The sequence below is a fragment of the Microcaecilia unicolor genome, chromosome 1 (genome assembly GCF_901765095.1).
Source record: "Microcaecilia unicolor chromosome 1, aMicUni1.1, whole genome shotgun sequence".
Taxonomy (NCBI): Eukaryota; Metazoa; Chordata; class Amphibia; order Gymnophiona; family Siphonopidae; genus Microcaecilia; species Microcaecilia unicolor.
Window position 1 is genome coordinate 131,790,510 of NC_044031.1, and position 21,133 is coordinate 131,811,642.

Sequence of the window (21,133 nt, forward strand, 5' to 3'; positions counted from 1 at the left end):
TGTATACCCTGGAGGAAAGGAGAAACAGGGGTGATATGATACAGACGTTCAAATATTTGAAAGGTATTAATCCGCAAATGAACCTTTTCTGGAGATGGGAAGGTGGTAGAACTAGAGGACAATGAATGAGATTGAAGGGGGGCAGACTCAAGAAAAATGTCAGGAAGTATTTTTTCACAGAGAGAGTGGTGGATACTTGGAATGCCCTCCTGCGGGAGGTGGTGGAGATGAAAACGGTAACGGAATTCAAACATGTGTGGGATAAACATAAAGGAATCCTGTTCAGAAGGAATGGATCCTCAGAAGCTTAGCAGAGAATGGGTGGCAGAGCCGGTGGTGGGAGGTGGGGCTAGTGCTGGGCAGACTTCTACGGTCTGTGCCCTGAAAATGGCAGATACAAATCAAGGTAAGGTATACACAAAAAGTAGCACATATGAGTTTATCTTGTTGGGCAGCCTGGATGGACCATGCAGGTCTTTTTCTGCCATCATCTACTATGTTACTATGTAACACCTAGCTATGGTCTCAGCTTGACCTCTAGACTACTGCTAGGGGTCAGAGGTTACATTTTGCACCCAGGCACCTGACAGAGCAGGAGCAATTGAAAATCACTCCTGCTTCCCAGGGGACACTCAATAAAACTACATGGAAATACTTTTAAAACAAATAGGAGAAAATATTTTTTCACTCAAAGAAGAGTCAAGCTCTGGAACTCACTGCCGGAGGATGTGATAACAGTGGTTAGCGAATCTGGATTTAAAATGGTTTGGACAAGTTCCTAGAGGAAAAGTCCATAGTCTGTTATTGAGATGGACATGGGGGAAGCCACTGCTTGCCCCGGGACTGGTAGCATGGAATGTTGCTACCAATTGGGTTTCTGCCAGGTACATGTGACCTGGATTGGCCACTGTTGGAAGCAGGATACCTGGACTAGATAGGCCATTGGTCTGACTCAGTATGGCTATTTTTATGTTAGATTACCAGTGAGTACACCTCAGTAAGAGCTGGTGGTGGTGGGGGTACAGAGGAGGGGAAGGGTAGTCATGATGTCTGGTGGGGGGGGGGGGGGGTCAAAGGAATGGAGGTACTGGTTGTGTCAGAAGAAGGTTGAGGGGTGATCTTATGCTGTCAGGGTGAGTGAGGACTGAGGAAATGCCTCTACAGAGTGGTTTACTTGCTGGCAACTGCAGTATAGATTGCAAAAACAACATCTACTTTTGTAGTTGCTGGCACTTGCATGTGTAAAGCCCTGTGGGATCACCTTCATTTAGTGCACATCTATATTTTTGAAACTGCTGTTGCCTCTGTACATGCCAGTAAATATATATTTATTTGTCGGTGTCCATAAAAGAATTCTACAGAAAGCTCAGCATTTGGCAGAACATTTGGTAAAATACCAGGCATCTCAATTTCTGTCTCCATGACCTATCTAAAATGTGCCTTTTAAATCTACCAGTGAACTCAAACTAGGATAACTGTGACCCCCCCCCCCCCACCTTAAGGGAAGAGTTAATGACAAATCTAGTGAGTTTCAAAAGAAGATTTTCTGTCTGTATTATATGGAGAAAATAAGAAAGGTTCTAAGTGTCCTTTGCCTAGCAGCTCTGTGCAGTAGAAATGTGTCAATTTCATGAAATGTTACATAACTGCCCTAAGCAGAGAGGGAGGTGAGCACAGTGGCGTACGTAGCAAGGGCGAGGCGATGGGGGCGGTCCGCCCCGGGTGTCAGCGGGTGGGGGGGTGCTCCGTCTCCTGCCACCACCCTGCCTTTTAAAAAAAAATCCATGCAGTGACGCAGGCAGCACCTCGCGTCTGCCCTGTGTGTGCTGTGAAAGGAGAAAATCGCCTCGCTGGAGTCGGGCCTTCCCTTGCTGTGTCCCGCCCTCTTCTGAGGTAACTTTCCTATGTAAAACCTGTACATAGTTCAATAAAATTGTTCAATGTTTGACAGCCTTGTTCACAGGGGTCATTTTTGGGTTTCCGGGGGGGGGGGGGGGGGGGGGGGGGGAGGGGGAGGGAGAAGATGATAACCTCGCCTGCTAACACTTTTCTTCCCCAGATGGAAGCACCAGATGCCAAACGCTCAAGGGACTGACAAAGCCTGCCCATGGGGTACTCTAGCCAGGTCAGGTCCTAGAACCAGGGATGCCCACAAGGGGGCGCTTCAACTGCATACTAGTTTATGCATTTGTTGTGATCTTCAGAAAAAGCTGAATCATAAAACATTTTATGCTTCGCTGGGTTTCCTGCTATTTGGGTCATAGACTTCCTGCGAAATTCCTGTGTTGGCTGGGAGTGATTATGGGAGGAGAGTGATGTGTTCACATTGGTTGAAAAAAAAAAAACCCAGCAAAAACCATGAACAATACAGCTTCCCAAACTCCACTGCCAGCTGAGTTTTTAGGATATGAACTGCATGACATCCATTTGCAACAGGTGACCGAAACAGGGGATTTCACTTTCAGCTGAAACCAAATCTGTGATTGAAATTTGCCATACAGTTTTGGCTGAAACCAAAATCAGGTGGCACGGTCCCCCTGACCACAAGTGGGTTGCATAGCCCCCCCCCCCCCAATAAAAATCCACTGCTGCTGCCCTTCCACCATCATTTATAGGCTCTCCTCGGGCCTACCTTAGAAGCTCTGGTGGTCTAGTGGCTTGTTCAGGGCAGGAGCAATCCTCAGTTGCTCCTGCCCATGCTGGCACCACATTTAAAATGGCTGCCAGGGCCTCCCATGGAAGTCATGCAAGACTGCTGCAGGAGGTCACGGCAGTCATTTTGAGGTTGGAACTGGCATGGGCAGAGCAATCCACCTGCCCCAAAGAGGCCATTAGACCACCAGAGCTTCTAAGGTAGGCCCAGCGAGGGATTGCAGGTGGTGGGAAGGCGACGGTTTTGATTGGGGGAGCCAGAACAGATAATAATTATACTTTTTGTTTGGGGGGGGGGGTTGGTTTCACTGAAAATGTGTTTTCAACTGAAACACAACCACGGTTGAATCCTGATTTTGGCACCAAAGCCAAAACTGAAATTTGGTTGGCTTCTAGTTTGCATATACTGAGTCTTCAGTGCATGCGAATACGTCTCATGCATATTAAGTGTGGATATCATGGAAAGCCAACTGGCTGTGAGGTCCCAAGGAAAGATCTGGGAAGCCCTGTGCAACAAACTTCAGAAATTCATAGGATAAGCACAGAGGATTCTTACTTGCAAAAAGAGTTTGGCAGAAGCATGGCAACTAAGAGGTAAACTGCGTAGGGTGGTAGTTAACACTGTAATACAGTGCTTCTCAACCCATTCCCCAGGACACACCCAACCAGTCAGGTTTTCAGGATATCCACAATGAATATGCACGAGGTAAATTTGCATGCACTACCTCTATTGTATGCAAATCTGTCTCATGCATATTCATTTTGGTTATCCCGAAAACCTGACTGGCTAGGTGTATCCCGAGGAATGGGTTAAGAACCTCTTCTCTAGGGTATACATAAATAGGTCCTCAAGTCTCTTCTTGTAGGTCTTTTGGTGCTTGCTAACCCCACATCATTTTTGCTTTTCTCTGAACCACTTCCAGTTTTTTAATGTTCTTAGCAAGATATGGAGGGGCATAATTGAATGGGGCGCCCACGTTTTCCTGAGGACGTCCTCACAGGAGCTCCCGGCGAAGGGGCGGGGAAACCCGTATTATCGAAACAAGACGGGCGGCCATCTTTTGTTTCGATAATACGGTTGGGGACGCCCAAATCTCAACATTTAGGTCGACCTTAGAGATGGTTGTCCTTAGAGATGATCATCCCCAATTTTCGGCGATAATGGAAACCGAGGACACCCATCTCAGAAACGACCAAATCCAAGCCATTTGGTTGTGGGAGGAGCCAGCATTCGTAGTGCACTGGTCCCCCTGACATGCCAGGACACCAACCGGGCACCCTAGGGGCCACTGCAGTGGACTTCAGAAATTGCTCCCAGGTGCATAGCTCCCTTACCTCGGGTGCTAAGTCCCACAACCCCACCAAAACCCACTACCCACAACTGTACAACACTACCATAGCCCTTAAAGGGTAACGGGGGGCACCTAGATGTGGGTACAGTAGGTTTATGGTGGGTTTTGGAGGGCTCACATTTACCACCACAAGTGTAACATGTAGAGGGGATGGGCCTGGGTCCATCTGCCTGAAGTGCACTATAGTACCTACTAAAACTGCTCCAGGGACCTGCATACTGCTGTCAGGGAGCTGGGTATGACATTTGAGGCTGGCATAGAGGCTGGCAAAAAATATTTTTAAAGTTATTTTTTAGAGTGGGAGGGGGTTAGTGACTACTGGGGGAGTAAGGGGAGGTGATCCCCGATTCCTTACGGTGGTCATCTGGTCAGTTCGGGCACCTTTTTGAGGCTTGGTCGCAAGAAAAAATGGACCAAGTAAAGTCGCCCACGTGCTTGTCAGGGACACCCTTCTTTTTTCCATTATCAGTCGAGGACGCCCATGTGTTAGGCACGCCCCAGTCCCGCCTTCACTATGCTTCCGACACGCTCCCGTGAACTTTGGTCGTCCCCGCGACGGAAAGCAGTTGAGGACACCCAAAATCGGCTTTCGATTATGCCAATTTGGGCAACCCTGGGAGAAGGACACCCATCTCCTGATTTGTGTCGAAATATGGGCACCCTTCTCTTTTGAAAATACGCCTGATGGTCTCCAAATCTGAACACAATACTCCAAACAGGGCCTCAACAATGACTTGTACAGGGATACACTTTTGACACAGAAACATTCACCTTGATCTGCATAGCCTGGCCACTCAGATACAATGAAAACCCAATTATAAACATGACCCTTCAATCCCATCAAATATAAGTGACATAGCAAAACCTCAGCGTTCACTGTATCAAATGATGAAGCATCCAATATTACAGGAGATAACTGAAAATCCTGCAAAACCTGCAGCGTGAAATGTACACAAGTTCTTTTCACTAGTGTGGAATGTTATAAAATTACCTCATTGTTTCTTGTAATCATTAAATGAAAAGTGCATATGATGTTACCTGCAGTACACTTTGGATACAAAAGACAGCAAATTTAAGGAGATATATGGTTGGCAGAGAGCAATTTCTATTTCATCACATTTAAAATGTTTTAATATAGTAACATAAGCATCAATCTACCTATTAGCCTTATCTTTAAAGGACAAAGAAGACTGAATTAGAGGCCTTTCTCTTTGAAGTGACAAATAAAGCATACAGAAAAGCATAAAAGATTTTTTGAAACAAGCAGCCAAATACAAGATATGTAACAGCTTTGAAATCATCAGCTACATGAAAACTGAAGCCAAAGTATGCTGAGCTAGGAGGAATGTTACAGGGGCCTCTCTTACTGAACAAAGCAAGCTCAGTTTGGTGCCTTTCTCCTAGCACTACCACATCCACACATCATTAGCTGGAAAATTCCAGATATATGCTGTAATTTTTGTCCTTTTTCTTCAGAATAGTTGATGCACTACTGACTTCATGCCATTTTTTCCCCATTATCTGTCCCCCTCAGTTTGACTGTATGCCAGCTACAGTAAACAATTAATACTGCAGAACACTCCCTGGTAACTGGCATCATACCACAGGAAATACCAAATAAAATCTTTATGGTACATTGTTCAACCATGCCATTTCCCTGTAGGCCAGCCTACTTCTGGTATGATTTAGACAAGCATTCTTCGTTTGCATGATCAATGTGCAGATTCATTGATCCCAGAAACATTCATGCACAATCACATGCTGCCTGTAAGTAACTAAGGGACCCTTTTACTAAAGGGCTGCCATGTGGCAACCTGGAACTACCGCAGGTCCAACATGGCCTACAGCAGTAGTTCCGCCTCGAGCATACGCCATTTCCGGCAAAACAAAACATATTTTTGTGATTTTTTACCACAGTGCTAACCCGGTGGTAATCGGCGATGCCCGGTTACAGCTGGTTTACTGCAGGAGCCCTTACTGCCACCTCAATGGGTGGCGGTAAGTGCTCCCCACCACATAGCCACACAGTAACAGCAATCTTACTGTACAATTTTTAAAGGTTTTTTTTTTTTAACCCGCTGCAGTAAAAAGGGCCCTGGTGCGTGGGAAAAACGGCCCCTGCCGCTACTGCAGGGCAGTTTTTACTGCAGCTTGGTAAAAGGACCCCTAAAGCAGCATTGAGCCTGCCATGAGTGGGAAAGCACGGGGTACAAATGTAACAAAAACAAAACAGTACGTGGCAATACTCAAACATCCAGACAACTTGTGACCAAATGCTATAGCAACCAGCTACCTTTTGATTATCTACATAAAGTATTAAACTCAAATGATTACTTAGAAAGTAATGATAAAACTCACCTACACAAACATGATACCATAAAGCGAAGTTACTTACCTGTAGCAGGTATTCTCCGAGGACAGCAGGCTGATTGCTCTCACATATGGGTGATGTCCACGGCAGCCCCAGGTCCAGAAAATCTTCTTAGCAACAAAGGTTGCTAAAGCCTTCGAGCGTGCGGGTCCGCGCACCGCGCATGAGCGGCCATCTTCCCGCCCGTCGCGTGAGAGTCCCGCTTCAGTCAACTTATGAAGCAAAACCAAAGAAAGGAACAACTCCAAAGGGGAGGTGGGCGGGTTGGTGAGAACAATCAGACTGCTGTCCTCGGAGAATACCTGCTACAGGTAAGTAACTTCGCTTTCTCCGAGGACAAGCAGGTTGCTTGTTCTCACATATGGGTATCCCTAGCCCCCAGGTTCACTCAAAACAACAAACAGGGTCAACTGGGCCTCGCAACGGCGAGGACATAACAAAAATTGACCTACGAAGAAACATCTAACTGAGATTGCAGCCTGGAACAGAATAAAAATGGGACTAGGGGGGTGGAGTTGGATTCTAAACCCCGAACAGATTCTGCAGCACTGACTACCCAAACCGACTGTCGCATCGGCTATCCTGCTGAAGGCAGTAATGAGATGTGAATGTGTGGACTGATGACCACGTCGCAGCCTTGCAAATCTCTTCAATAGTGGCTGACATCAAGTGGGCCACTGACGCTGCCATGGCTCTAACACTATGAGCCGTGACATGACCCTCAAGAGTCAGCCCAGCTTGGGCGTAAGTGAAGGAAATGCAATCTGCTAGCCAATTGGAAATGGTGCGTTTCCCGACAGCCACTCCCCTTCTGTTGGGGTCGAAAGAAACAAACATTTGGGCGGACTGTCTGAAGGGGCTAGTCCGCTCCACATAGAAGGCTAATGCTCTCTTGCAGTCCAATGTATGCAACTGACGTTCAGCAGGGCGGGTATGAGGACGGGGAAAGAATGTTGGCAAGACAATTTGACTGATTCAGATGGAACTCCGACACCACCTTCGGCAAGAACTTAGGGTGAGTGCGGAGGACTACTCTATTATGATGAAATTTAGTATATGGAGGATGAGCTACCAAGGCCTGCAGCTCACTGACCCTACAAGCTGAAGTAACTACCACCAGGAAAATGACTTTCCAGGTCAAGTACTTCAGATGGCAGGAGTTCAGTGGCTCAAAAGGAGGTTTCATCAGCTGGGTGAGAACGACATTGAGATCCCATGACACTGTAGGAGGTTTGATGGGGGGCTTTGACAAAAGCAAACCTCTGATGAAGCGAACAACTAAAGGCTGTCCCGAGATTGGCTTACCTTCCACACGGTAATGATATGCACTAATCGCACTAAGATGAACCCTTACAGAGTTGGTCTTAAGACCAGACTCAGACAAGTGCAGAAGGTATTCAAGCAGGGTCTGTGTAGGACACGAGCGAGGTTCTAGGGCCTTGCTGTCACAAACTTCCTCCATAGAAAAGAGTAACTCTTCTTAGTGGAATCTTTCCTGGAAGCAAGCAAGACACGGGAGACACCCTCCGAGAGACCCAAGGAGGCAAAGTCTACGCCCTCAACATCCAAGCCGTGAGAGCCAGGGACTGGAGGCTGGGATGCAGAAGTGCCCCCTCGTTCTGAGTAATGAGGGTTGGAAAACACTCCAATCTCCATGGTTTTTCGGAGGACAACTCCAGAAGAAGAGGGAACCATATCTGACGCGGCCAAAAAGGAGTGATCAGAATCATGGTGCCTCGATCTTGCTTGAGTTTCAGCAAAGTCTTCCCCACCAAAGGTATGGGAGGATAAGCATACAGGAGGCCCTCCCCCCAATGCAGGAGAAAGGCATCCGACGTGGGCCCGAAGTCTGGAACAGAACTGAGGGACCTTGTGGTTGACTCGAGTAGCAAAGAGATCCACCAAGGGGGTGCCCCATGCTTGGAAGATCTCGCGTACCACTCGGGAATTGAGTGACCACTCGTGAGGTTGCATTATCCTGGTCAACCTGTCAGCCAGATACGTGGCCTGAAGAACCATGCCGTACCGGCGAGCCCAAAGCCACATTCTGACGGCCTCCTGACACAGGGGGCGAGATCCGGTGCCCCCCTGCTTGTTGATGTAGTACATGGCAACCTGATTGTCTGAATTTGAATAATCTGGTGGGAGAGCCGATCCCTGAAAGCCTTTAGAGCGTTCCAGACCGCTCGCAACTCCAGGAGATTGATCTGAAATCCTTGTTCCTGGAGAGACCAACTCCCTTGGGTGTGAAGCCCATCGACATGAGCTCCCCACCCCAGAAGAGATGCATCCGTAGTCAGCACTTTTTGAGGCTGAGGAATTTGGAAGGGACGTCCCAGAGTCAAATTGGATTGAATTGTCCACTACTGCAGGGAGTGGAGAAAACTCATGGACAGCAGGATTACGTCCTCTAGATCCCCAGCAGCTTGGTACCACTGAGAAGCTAGGGTCCACTGAGCTGATCTCATGTGAAGGCGTGCCATGGGAGTCACATGAACTGTGGAGGCCATGTGGCTGAGCAATCTCAACATCTGCCGAGCTGAGATCTGCTGAGACGCCCGTACCCAGGAAACGAATGACAGGAGATTGTTGGCCCTCATTTCGGGGAGGTAGGCACGAGCCGTCTGAGAGTCCAGCAGAACTCCTATGAATTCTAGTTTCTGTACTGGAAGAAGATGGGACTTTGGATAATTTATCACAAACCCTAGTAGCTCCAGGAGTTGAATAGTCATCCGAATGGACTGTAGAGCTCCTGCCTCTGAGGTGTTCTTCACCAGCCAATCATCGAGATAAGGGAACACGTGCACTCCCAGTCTGCGTAGAGACGCCGCTACGACAGCCAGGCATTTTGTAAACACCCTGGGTGCAGAGGCGAGACCAAACGGTAGCACACAATTGTAATCCGTTGGGTTGGTCGTGAGCCCTTGGGCCCTGGCCGAGGCCAGCAGGGTGCCGACCCAGGCCAAGGGGAGACCGACCCACCACTGCACACCCCAGCTACACAATACCCCCTAAGCTACCCCTCCCCACAGTCCCTCAGGAAGAAGGGAAATAGGCATACAGGCGGGCCTCGCGGCCGAAGCGGAACCCACGCACACAGAGCCACTCGTGCGAGCCTCACGGCTGAACTGGAACCCAATCACACACAGGGAGGGGTGAAAGAACCCAGAGGGCCCCAAGATGCCAGACACGCGCTGAACACCAGCAATAGGACAGAGGGGGAAACAAAGGACCAGAGCGGGCCACGCCCACCCAGGGGACTAGCGCAGGACGGGGAACTAACACAGCAACCCCCCCCCCCCCCACCAGGGTAGGAGCCCCAGGCAGAAGCCAGAGGAACCAGACACAAAAGGAAGGCAGAAAGCCTTTGCCTCAAACCCACTGTAGACAGAGGCACACAGAACACAAAGGGTTAAGCTTGTAGAGCCAGCAGAGAGAGAGAGTGCCATAATTCAACAAACAATCAGAGAGAACGCTTCCCCTCCCGAGAGTGAGCGGGGCCCATCCAACAAACACACTGGCAGAGGCAGGAATACAATAAACACAGTACACAAAGGGTTAAACTCACTGAGCCAGCAGGCCGGGGCACTGGGAAGAGAAATCCTTAAAACAAACAAACAAACAAAGGAGAAGGCTCTCACTCAGCCCAGAGCCCCCGGAGGCTGAGCAATGCCCAGCCCCCACTAAACGAGCAGCTGACCCTGATTACAGAGCTACGCACACACACTCAGCAGCAGCTAACCCAGAGGGAAGGAAAAGAATACTCTAATACAACACAGATCCCTGACAGAACCTAGAGCACGTTCTGAGAGAAAACTATCAGGCTTTCCTGTTACCACCAAGTAAGTAACGCAAAAGCAGAGAAACTCTTCAGCTGCAGGCTAAAGTACTATCCCCTGATGTCAGCACAACCCCTGGCAGCCAATCAGAAGAGACGTCCCCCCCTCCCCCTCAGCCAAACCGGCAGAATCATAACAACAATACTGAAAATGCCGTGTCCCCAGACGGAATAGAAGATACTGTCTGTGAGCTGGCAGTATCGGGATGTGAGTGTAAGCGTCCTTTAAGTCCAGAGAGCATAGCCAATTGTTTGCCTGAATCATGGGAAGTAGGGTGCCCAGAGAAAGCATCCTGAACTTTTCTCGGACCAGATATTTGTTCAGGGCCCTTAGGTCTAGGATGGGACGCATCCCCCCTGTTTTCTTTTCCACAAGGAAGTACCTGGAATAGAACCCCAACCCTTCTTGCCCCGGTGGCATGGGCTCGACCGCATTGGCGCTGAGAAGGGTGGAGAGTTCCTCTGCGAGTACCTGCTTGTGGCGGAAGCTGAAGGACTGAGCTCCCGGTGGACAATTTGGAGGTTTTGTTATCAAATTGAGGGAGTATCCGAGCCGGACTATTTGGAGAACTCACTGGTCGGAGGTTATGAGAGGCCACCGTTGGTGAAAAAATTTTAACCTACCCCCCCGACCGGCAGATTGTCCGGCACGGACACCTTGATTTCGGCTATGCTCTCCCGGAGTCAATCAAAAGCCCGTCCCTTGCTTTTGCTGGGGAGCTGCAGGGGCCTGTTGAGGCGCATGCTGTTGACGGGAACGAGCGCGCTGGGGTTTAGCCTGAGCAGCAGGCTATCGAGAGGGAGGATTGTACCTACGCCTATTAGAAGAATAGGTAACATTCCTCCTTCCCCCATGAAAACGTCTACCAGTTGAGGTCGATGCTGAAGGCGTCTGGTGGGAGAACTTGTCGAATGCGGTATCCTGCTGGTGGAGTTGCTCTACCACCTGTTCAACCTTTCCTCCAAAAATATTATCCCCCCGGCAAAGAGCATCCGCAATCCGCTGCTGGACTCTATTTTCCAGGTCAGAGGCACGCAGCCACGAGAGTCTGCACATCACCACACCTTGAGTAGCGGCCCTGGACGCGACATCAAAAGAATCATAAACACCCCTGGCCAAGAATTTACGACATGCCTTCAGCTGCCTGACCACCTGCTGAAAAGGCTTGGCCTGCTCCGAAGGGAGCTTGTCCACCAAGTCCGCCAACTGCCACACATTGTTCCGCATATGGATGCTCGTATAGAGCTGGTATGACTGGATTTTGAAAATGAGCATTGCAGAGTGATAGGCCTTCTGCCCAAAAGAGTCCAAGGTTCTAGAGTCACGGCCCGGGGGCGCCGAAGCGTACTCCCTAAAACTCTTGACCTTCTTAAGGGCCAGATCCACCACACCAGAGTCATGAGGCAACTGGGTCTTCATTAACTCTGGATCCCCGTAGATTCGATACTGGGATTCAATTTTCTTGGGAATGTGGGGATTAGATAACGGCTTCGCCCAGTTCACCAGCAATGTCTGCTTGAGGACATGGTGCATGGGTACAGTGGACGATTCCTTAGGTGGCGAAGGATAGTCCAAGAGCTCAAACATCTCGGCCCTTGGCTCATCCTCCGTACCCACAGGGAAGGGAATGGCCATAGACATTTCCCGGATAAAGGCCGCGAAAGACAGACTCTCGGGGGGAGAAAGCTGTCTCTCAGGGGAGGGATTAGGATCAGAGGGGAGACCGCAAGACTCCTCGTCAGAGAAATATTGCGTGTCCTCCTCTGCTTCCCACGAGGCCTTAGCATCGGTATCGGACACCAGTTTGCGAACCTCAGTCTTAAGCCGGGCCCGTCTCGACTCCGTGGAAACGTGGCCACGGTGGGTACGCCGAGAGGAAGACTCCCGCACCGGCAGCAATGAAGCTCCCTCCATCAACGTCGTCGGGGAGTCAGCCTGGGATGCAGCCGAGACCGTCGGGGACCTCACCACGGGTGAGGAGCCAGCCGCCGCTTCTCTCAACAGCACCGATGGCGCAAGCACCCCCGGTACCGGAGCAGACGGGTGCAGCAACTCTTCCAGGATCCCTGGAAGGATGGCTCGGAGGCTCTTGTTCACAGCGGCCGTCGAGGAAGGCAGTGGGGCCGGTGCAGGCGGCGAGCTCAGAATTTGCCTGGGGCGCGGAGGCGGTACCGGGCTGTCTGGAGCAGAGCGCATCGACACCTCTTGTATGGAGGGCGAGCGGTCCTTCCGGCGTCGAAGCTTAACGGGTGCGGAATCCTTCGGCATCCCGGTGCTCTCGGTACCGTGACGGGAAGGCGACCGATGACTACGTTTCTTCGCCTTCGCTCGAAGCACGTCACTGGTACCTCCCGGTACCGAAGAGGAGGACGTTGAATCCAAACGCCTCCTCGGGGCCAGGTCCAAAACAGGTCGATCCCGGGGCGGCCTGTACCGCGGGAACCCTCGAGGCAGGCGGAGACCTACTCAAGGGCTCACCGCTATCAGCAGGGGAATGGACAGCCATCACCTGCGCTCCAGATGGCGATGCACCCTCCGACGACATCGATACCGTCGATGACCTCGGTACCGCGGGCGTCCAGGTACCAGACGAGGATCCGAACAAAAGGTTCCACTGAGCCAATCTCGCTGCCTGGGTCCTCTTCTTCAGCTGAAGATAAAGAGTGCAGGTTTGGCCAGCCCCCAGACACTGGAGACACGAAACGTGCCTATCAGTGAGCGAAATCGTCCAGCTGCACCCATGCACTTTTTGAAGCCGTTGGCAGGCTATGATGAAATGGGCGGAAAAACCGCGCCGGCGAAATCAAAATTTGTGATGATGCTAAACAGAGCACCAAGAAAAAAGGAAAAAACCCGTACGGGCGGCCAAAAAGGCTGCTTCCGACGAACGAAAGGAAACTTAACGGGAAAAAACTAAGAAAAAGAGGAAACTTTTTTTTTTTTTAACAATAACACAAACGGAGAAGTCCGAAAACACTTTCTGAAGAGGAAAAAAGGTGGCGAAAACGCGTGAGGGGTCTCCTGGAGGCACAGAACCACCGTAAACAGCCGTTCAGAGCTGTGGAAAAAAGAAGACTGAAGGGCACGCACTCGTTTCGGGCGGGAAGACGGTGGCACATGCGCGTTGTGTGTGCGCACGTGAGAACTAGCAAACTTTGTTGCTAGGGAAAATCTCCGATCCTGGGGCTGCCGTTGGACGTCACCCACATGTGAGAACAAGCAGCCTGCTTGTCCTCAGAGAAGAATTGATTTGATTTAGATCAGCATTTTTGTTCAATGGAAAATCTACCTACTTCAGGAACAGTGAGTAACAACATCTCCCCCAAAGCGACTGTCAATGGGTGATTGAACACCACCCCCAACCCATTGCAGTATGGGATTTGTCTGGTTCCTCTGCTGAGGCAACTGGTTCACCCACGGAGGAGAATACTCAGATGGGTGCTGCTTCCATTTCCACTGTTAAGAGTTTGATAGCTGTCCACAGCAATGATTGAGTTACAAGATATTCAAGGAAATTTAGCCTTATCTATCAATTATAAGGATATTTCATTGAAAGATGTTTGGTCTGTGGTGATGAGGATTGATACAGACTGCAAAGTAATCTGGTGCAACTTTCCAAATTTTCTGAGGACTCAGTTGCAAAGCTTTAAGCTCATGAGACTAGACTGGTTAAAGAGAAACAACACTTGGATAGAATGGAGTCTTGGGTGTTTGCTATTCAACCTGCTATTTCTTCTACTGTTAAAGATAGTTTTAATATGCATCTTCAATTGGAAGCAATGGAGGACATGTCCAGGGCTGAATATCGGAGACTAAATTTGGGAGGGGTGGGCACCTGGCACTTATGCAGGCTCGGCCGATATTCAGCCGGGGCCACATAAAAGTTATGCGGCCCCGGCTGAATATCGGGTCGGGCAGCCCACATTATTTTTTATGTTTCTGTATTGAAGGCCATTGCCCAGATTAGGCCCAGCATTGAATATCAGGGTGAAATTAGGGCCTATGCTTGTGTGGTTCTAGCAGCAAATTTTCTGGCATATGGTCCTTGGCTGAAGATTGCAACTGCGATGACCAAAATAATATATATAAAACAGAGGTAAAGAAAGAACTTACCACAGATGTAAGGGCCATTTGAAAACTGTAGATTCGTGCAAGTCCAAAGTCAGCTAGTTTTATCTGCCCATTACTAGTGACTAGGATATTCTGTGGTTTCAGGTCTCTATGTACCACTCGGTGCGAGTGAAGAAAATCCAGACCTCGAAGGAGCTGAAATGTCATATCCTAAAAAGAAAACAGCACATCATTTGTCTCACCTAGAATGCATTTGTCTCACCTAGAATGCAAACTGCACTGAACCCAGTATACAAGAATTGATTTGATTTGATCAACAACAAATAAAAAGCACATAGAATTAGCAAACAGCAGGTTTTACTTCTATGATATTCTGTAACAACACAGCACCAACATTAAGCAACTGCCCCTCCGAAGGGACACCACCTTGCAGGGGTGGAGGGGCTTCCGTGTTTCAATGACTCAGAGGGCTAAGCTGAAGGGTTACCCATATCAGACAGGCCTCTGAGGAGAAACCAGACAAAGAGTGTCCCAAACTGGAGGATCCAAGATGGCGTCGAGAGAGGACGTACGTTAATTGAGTTCCCGTTTTACACCAGAATACCTGAAGAAGTAGGCGCGCTCCCCAGAGAATGGGGAGGAGAAAAGGCAAAGCCGTGGTGTTGTCCTCCTCGAACACGGCTGGGGTTCCCACCAGTTCTCAGCCTACTTTGGAGAGATTCGGGGTCATAACGTCGGGGATATCGGTTCCTGCTTCGGGGAACAGCAAGGCTTTATCGCTGAATCTCAGTGGAGAGGGAGTGACTTTGAGTCCCCCTGTTGGCACGACCCCTCCAAGACCCGGAAACAGTAACGCTTCGCTATGGAGGTCGACAGTGGAAACGCCCGAAGGGGGTTAGGATTTTCATGTGACCCGAGGAGGTCCTGGCGCAGCATCGACTCCGGATAATAAACCAACTCAGGGATTGGAAAGTGAGCTCTTCCTCCTGAAGATATCTGGAGCGGTTTCTGTGGAGAAATTAGATCTGGTGAAGCCAATAATGTCACAATGGACGTACTATGGGAAATACTGCAGAGTGTGAACAACTCTCTTCTTCAGATGTTTAAAACTTTTTCAGGAATAAACATGTGAGTTAAAGAATTTATATTAATACTTATCTAACAAAGTGGAAGTCCAAGATATAAAAATAGAGACTTTGACTACGGAAATGGTTTCTCTATGAAAATCAGTTAATTTGGTAATGAAGGACAGCCATGTTTCTTGTAAAAATTGGAATTTCTAGAGAACCAATTAAGGAAAAATAACTTGAGAATGATAAATTTTCCTATAACATCCTATATATCAGCTACTGAACTGTTGAAGAAATATTTCTCTGATATTTTGCAAATACCTTCTGATAGCCACCCTCTGGTGTCTAAAGTGATTTATATTTCCCTTAAAATTTTCTTTATCAGAGAAAAGAGATGTGAACTGACATTTTGGAAAATTCAGAAATTACAGATAGAGTTATATTATTAGTGACTTTCACCTTTGATTTAGATAGGAACAATGTTTTGAAATTGTATTTCCGATACATGGCTGATAGTTTTTTGGGTTCAAAGATGAATATATTTCCTGACATATCAAGGGAATCGCAGACTAGGAGGCGTGAATTCTTGGCTTTTAAGCCAGGAATCATTGCCCTAGGTGGGACCTTCCTAGTGCGATTCCCTTGTAAGTGTTTTATTTCCTTATTACATATTTGTTGAACCTAAGAAATTACAAGAGTTTGTGGAGTTGAAAGAACATATGAAGAACCCTCTGCAGCAACTTCCTTTAGTAACCACTGTACCGGCTGCAATTACCGATTAACCTTCCTCCCTCAGAAAATGTGAATTGTAAGATTAACCATTTTGAGTTTTTCTTATTTTCTTTGAGATTGTTTTCCTTATCTTGGATCTCCCAGTTGTAGGCAATTATATAATATACATTGATGAGAGAAAATGTTTTCTTTTTCCTTTATATTAATTTCTGTTTTTCCTTACATTTATGTGATAAATGTGAATGTAATTACGTAAAATGATAAAAAAAAAAATACAAAAAAATATTAAGCAACTGGGGGGATCCCGAAGTAACAATTTTGGGGTGATTTTATCAGGGACTTGAACATGTGGAGTAACATGTTAGGGTCTTCAGTAGGCTCTTATAAAATTGCTTAGAGGTTTACAGGCATGTATCTTGTAAAAGGAAAATGCTGTTTCTGTGTGCCTACTTTATATGCCTGTAAACCCCTAAGCAATTTTATAAGAGGCATTCTTAGGGGAGGAAATGGGTGGCACAGGAGCAGGGACTGGCACTTATGTACATATCCCATGATATTCAGCCAGCAGTGGTGAGTGTTTTTGAAGGCACTGACTGTCACTGGCCGAATTTCACGCTGATAGTCAATGCTGGGCCTAATCTGGGCAATGGCCTTCAATACAGAAACATAAAAAATGTAGGCAGATACAGACCATATCGCCTATCCAGTCTGCCCATCCATGCCATCTACTCTCTCCCTATCCCTATTATTTTTAGTAATAATCATGAAATGAGACAAATGGTCAGAAAAGAAATACAGTGTTAGTCAAAATGTATTTAAATTAGTCCAATAAAAATATTACCCTATTTCCATCTTCTATTTATAAACATTTATTAAGACAACAACAATACTACTTTATCCTAACGCAAAAAAGAAAAACACATTTTTATCTACCTTTGCTGTCTTTGGTTTCTGCTTTCCTCATCTGTCTTCACTCTCTCCTTTCCATCCATTGTCTGCCCTCTCTCCGCCCCTTCCATCCAGCGTCTGCCCCTTCTCTCTGCCCCTTTCCATTCAGCATCTGCTCTTTCTCTCCCATCAGCTTCTACCCCCTCTCTCTCTGCCCTTTTCCATCCAGCGTCTGCTCCCCCTCTCTGCCCCTTTCCATCTAGGTCTGCCCTTTCTCTTCCATCAGCATCTTCCCCCTCCATCCAGCGTCTGCCCCTTCTGCCCTTTCCATCCAGCATTTGCTCTTTCTCTCCCATCAGCATCTGCTCTTTCACTCCCATCAGCATCTGTCCCCTCTGTCTGCCCCTTTCCATCCGGCGTCTGTCCTCTCTCCCATCAGCATCTGCCCCCTCTCTCTGCCCCTTTCCATCCAGTGTCTGCCCCCTCCATCCAGTGTCGCCCTTTCTCTCCCATCAGCGTCTGCCGCCCCCTGTGTCTGCTCACTCTCTCCCCTTCCATGTTGCCCTTTTTACTTTTCTCTCCCATCCAGTGCTCTGGGCCCCCTCTCTCCTTTTCATGTTTCATGATACCTCCCAATGCTGCTCTTCCTGTTCCAAACCAGCAGCAATAAAAAAGTTTAAGAAAGCCCAGGGAAGACAGGATGAAATAAAATTATTAAGATCGCAGGGCCTAATTACCTGTGGCTGCTGGCTCTGCTCCAGAAGTGACCTCAAAGGGGCAGGGTCAGCAGCCACAGGTAGGAAAGACCCCTCAATTATCCATACTGCTTTTTTTGCTCACTTACTTTGCCGCCGCCCACTACTTCTCCTCTGGCAGACTATCAGTGGCGGCAGCCTGGCGGGGGTGGAGTGGACATGTCACATTGCAGAAAGGCGAGGGATGCTTGTGGGAGACACAGTGCAGTGGCCCTGCGGGTGGGGGGGGGGGGGGGGAGGAAGTTGCAGAGAAGGCAAAGGCTGCACTGCTGCAGGAAGACTAAGGGAGACAAGTAGAAAGAGAGGAGATGCAGCAGCCCGGCAGGGGGTGTGTGGAGGTTGCAGAAAGGCGGACGCGTACCGTGGAACAGGTTGGGGTTTAAAAGTTTTAAGCTGGGGAAGGCAGGGACTGACAGAGCAGAAGGAGCGGAACACTCCCCCTTTGATCTGCACCCGGGACAGTCCACCCATACCGCCCTGCCCTTGGTACATCACTAATCCTACATCCCCTTGTTTCAGAGCTTCCTTTCAATTGAAAGAGACTCACCTCCTGTGCATTTATGCTACATAGATATTTAAACGTCTCTATTATATCTCCCATCTCCTGCCTTTCTTCCAAAGTATACATATTGAGATCCTTAAGTCTATCTCCATATGCTTTATGGCAAAGACCTCTGGACTGATTCCATCCTGTCTATATTCTAAATAAGGTCTCACCAAAGTCTTATACAGGGGCATCATCACCTCTTTTTTCCTACTGGCTATTCCTCTCTCTATGCACCCAAGCATCCTTCTGGCTTTCATTGTCACCTTTTCTACCTGTTTCGCCCCCTTAAGATCATCACATATGATCACACCCAAGTCCCGCTCCTCTTCATGCACAAAAGTTCTTTCCCCCTAAACTGTACTGTTCCCTTGGGTGTTTGCAGCCCAAATGCATGACCCTGCATTCTTTAATCATTAAAACTTAGCTGCCAAATTTCACACCATTCCTAAGTCCTTCCTCTTGCTATCCTCGCCTCACCCTATGCTTGGAACAACCTTCCTGAACCCTTACGCCAAGCCCCCTCCCTGCCCGTCTTCAAGTCTTTGCTTAAAGCCCACCTCTTCAATGCTGCGTTCGGCACCTAACCCTTACTGTTCAGTGAATCCAGACTGCCCCAATTTGACTGCCCCTATCGGACCGACCGTTCACTTGTCTATTAGATTGTAAGCTCTTTGAGCAGGGACTGTCTCTCTTTGTTAAATTGTACAGCGCTGCGTAACCCTAGTAGCGCTCTAGAAATGTTAAGTAGTAGTAGTAGTAGTAGTATCCACTGAGTTATAATGGGATCTGAACCTGTGTCCCTTGGTTTACAGTCCACTAAACTAAACACTAGGCTACTCCTCTGTTCCAGGTCAAGGTGGCTGCCAGAACTTCTCTGGGTACTAGCGATGTTCAGCCTGGTACCCGGATAAAGTAAGGACAGCCTTTTTGTACTTACTCGGTTAGCTGACTGAATATCTCTGCTAACTAGGTAAATTCCGTTGTTGCCCAGAGTCCACCCCTAAGCCTGGTTAAATTGTTCTAAATATCTATCCCATAGTTTATAAAATATGTGCACCTGCACTTGTTTATACAGGCACATATTTGCACAAAACTATATTTGCCTGGGGTAATTTTATAAAGACTGTGATGAGGCAGCTTTAGTGAGCCCTTCTGGGAGGTGACGGCCTGATAAAACAACCCCCTGGGATACAGCCCCAGGCCTTAGGTCTAAGGGAGGAAAGGAAGATCCTGGAAGCCCTCAGGGAGAAAGGAATAGTGTTATTCCTTCAAACGTAGAGCCTAAGTTACCCTGTTTGGTCACCAGAAGGATCCCTGGGGATGAAGCCAAGTTCCCTTGGGTAAAAGAACAATATGTGATGCTTCCTCTCGGGGAGAGCCAAGGGGAGGAGCTTTTCCCAGACCAGCTAAAAACAGAGGGGTTTCAGCAAGAGGGATGGAGAACCCAGAAGGAAGTAGGAGGTTCTCTCTCAAACACTGAGGCTATGGATTACATGGTGGCAGGTCCCCCTAGCTCTACTGGTGAAACAGAAGGCTTTAGAAGCCGCTTCTTCTTTGTGTGTCCAGAAAAAAAGGACCAAAAGATGATCTGCGCGATGGAATTCATTCGTAATCTCCAAGTAACGCCGAAGAACCTGCCACACATCCAACAAGCACAACTGGGAAAAATCCTCCAGATACTGGTCACTGCGAAACGAAGGCAGAAACAAAGGCTGGTTAAGATGAAATGCCAAGACCACTTTGGGGAAAAAGGGCATGGTACGCACTGTAACTCCCGCTTCGGTAAAACACAAGATGGGCTCCCTGCAAGAGAGAGCCTGAATTTCAGACACTTTCCATGCGGATGAAAGAGCAACCAGAAACACCAATTTCAGGGTGACATTCTGTAATGGCTTGAAGGGCGGGCCCTGTAAAGACTGAAGTACCAAATGAAGGTTTCATGCAGGACTAGGTTGAGACAGAGGGGGGCACAGTTGTGTAACCCCCTTAATAAACTGGAGTACATCAGGATGAGACGCCAGGGAGGAGCCCAACACCCGGCCGTGATAACGGGCAACTGCTGCCACCTGCACTCGTAACAAGATGGCCGGTAAATCCTTCAACAAACCCTCCTGCAATCTCGCGCGCTCAAGAGCCAAGCTGTAAGACCAAAGGGGGAGGGATCTTCCAAAATCAGTGGACTCTAGCACAGCAGCCCCTTGGTCATCGGCAGACAGAAGGGTCAATCAACCAACAAGTGTTACTAGGTCTGCTTATCACGGACATCGAGGCCAATCCGGAGTAATCAGCAGCACCCAACCATGATGACTGAATGCATCGAAGCACTTGCCTGATGAGAGGCCACAGGGGAAACACATAAAAAAGGCCGCATTCTGACCCCGGCTGAAGGAAGGCGTCGATGCCCTCTGACCCAGTGCATCTTCTCCTGCTGAAAACCCCCCTGGGTCCACACTGTGTTGACTAAGAAAGTCAGCAGTTATATTCTGTGTTCCCGCTACGTGGGCTGCCGACAACTGAGACAGGTAATGTTCCACCCATCTCATCAGTAAGTCCACCTCGTGCGCTAGGGCAGTGCTGCAAGTGCCCCCATGAAGGTTGATTTATTCCACTGCCATCATGTTGTCCGAGAGCACTCTAACTGGTTGCCATTCCACCAGATGTAAAAATGCTTGGAGGGCTAAGAGCAGTGCTCGGAGTGCAAACGATTGATCGACCACTGAGACTCGGTCACCGACTATAGTCATTGAGCATACTGGGACTGACAATGTGCTCCCCATCCTGAGAGAATGGCATCGGTGATCACCACCACCCAATTGGCTAACAGAACTCCCCGAGACGGATTCTCCTCTCACAACC

The 21,133-nt window shown here is 48.5% G+C and overlaps 1 protein-coding gene across 3 annotated transcripts in view; it reads right to left on the reverse strand.

Moving 5' to 3' along the window:
- The window catches only part of CDK6 (cyclin dependent kinase 6), a 319,355-nt gene that overhangs the window by 132,073 nt on the left and 166,149 nt on the right, over positions 1 to 21,133 (reverse strand). For all 3 annotated transcript variants that reach the window (XM_030200353.1, XM_030200368.1, XM_030200362.1), the window contains one exon: positions 14,328 to 14,495. In XM_030200353.1, coding sequence (XP_030056213.1) covers positions 14,328 to 14,495 — 168 coding nt within the window. The remainder of the gene's footprint in view (positions 1 to 14,327; positions 14,496 to 21,133) is intronic.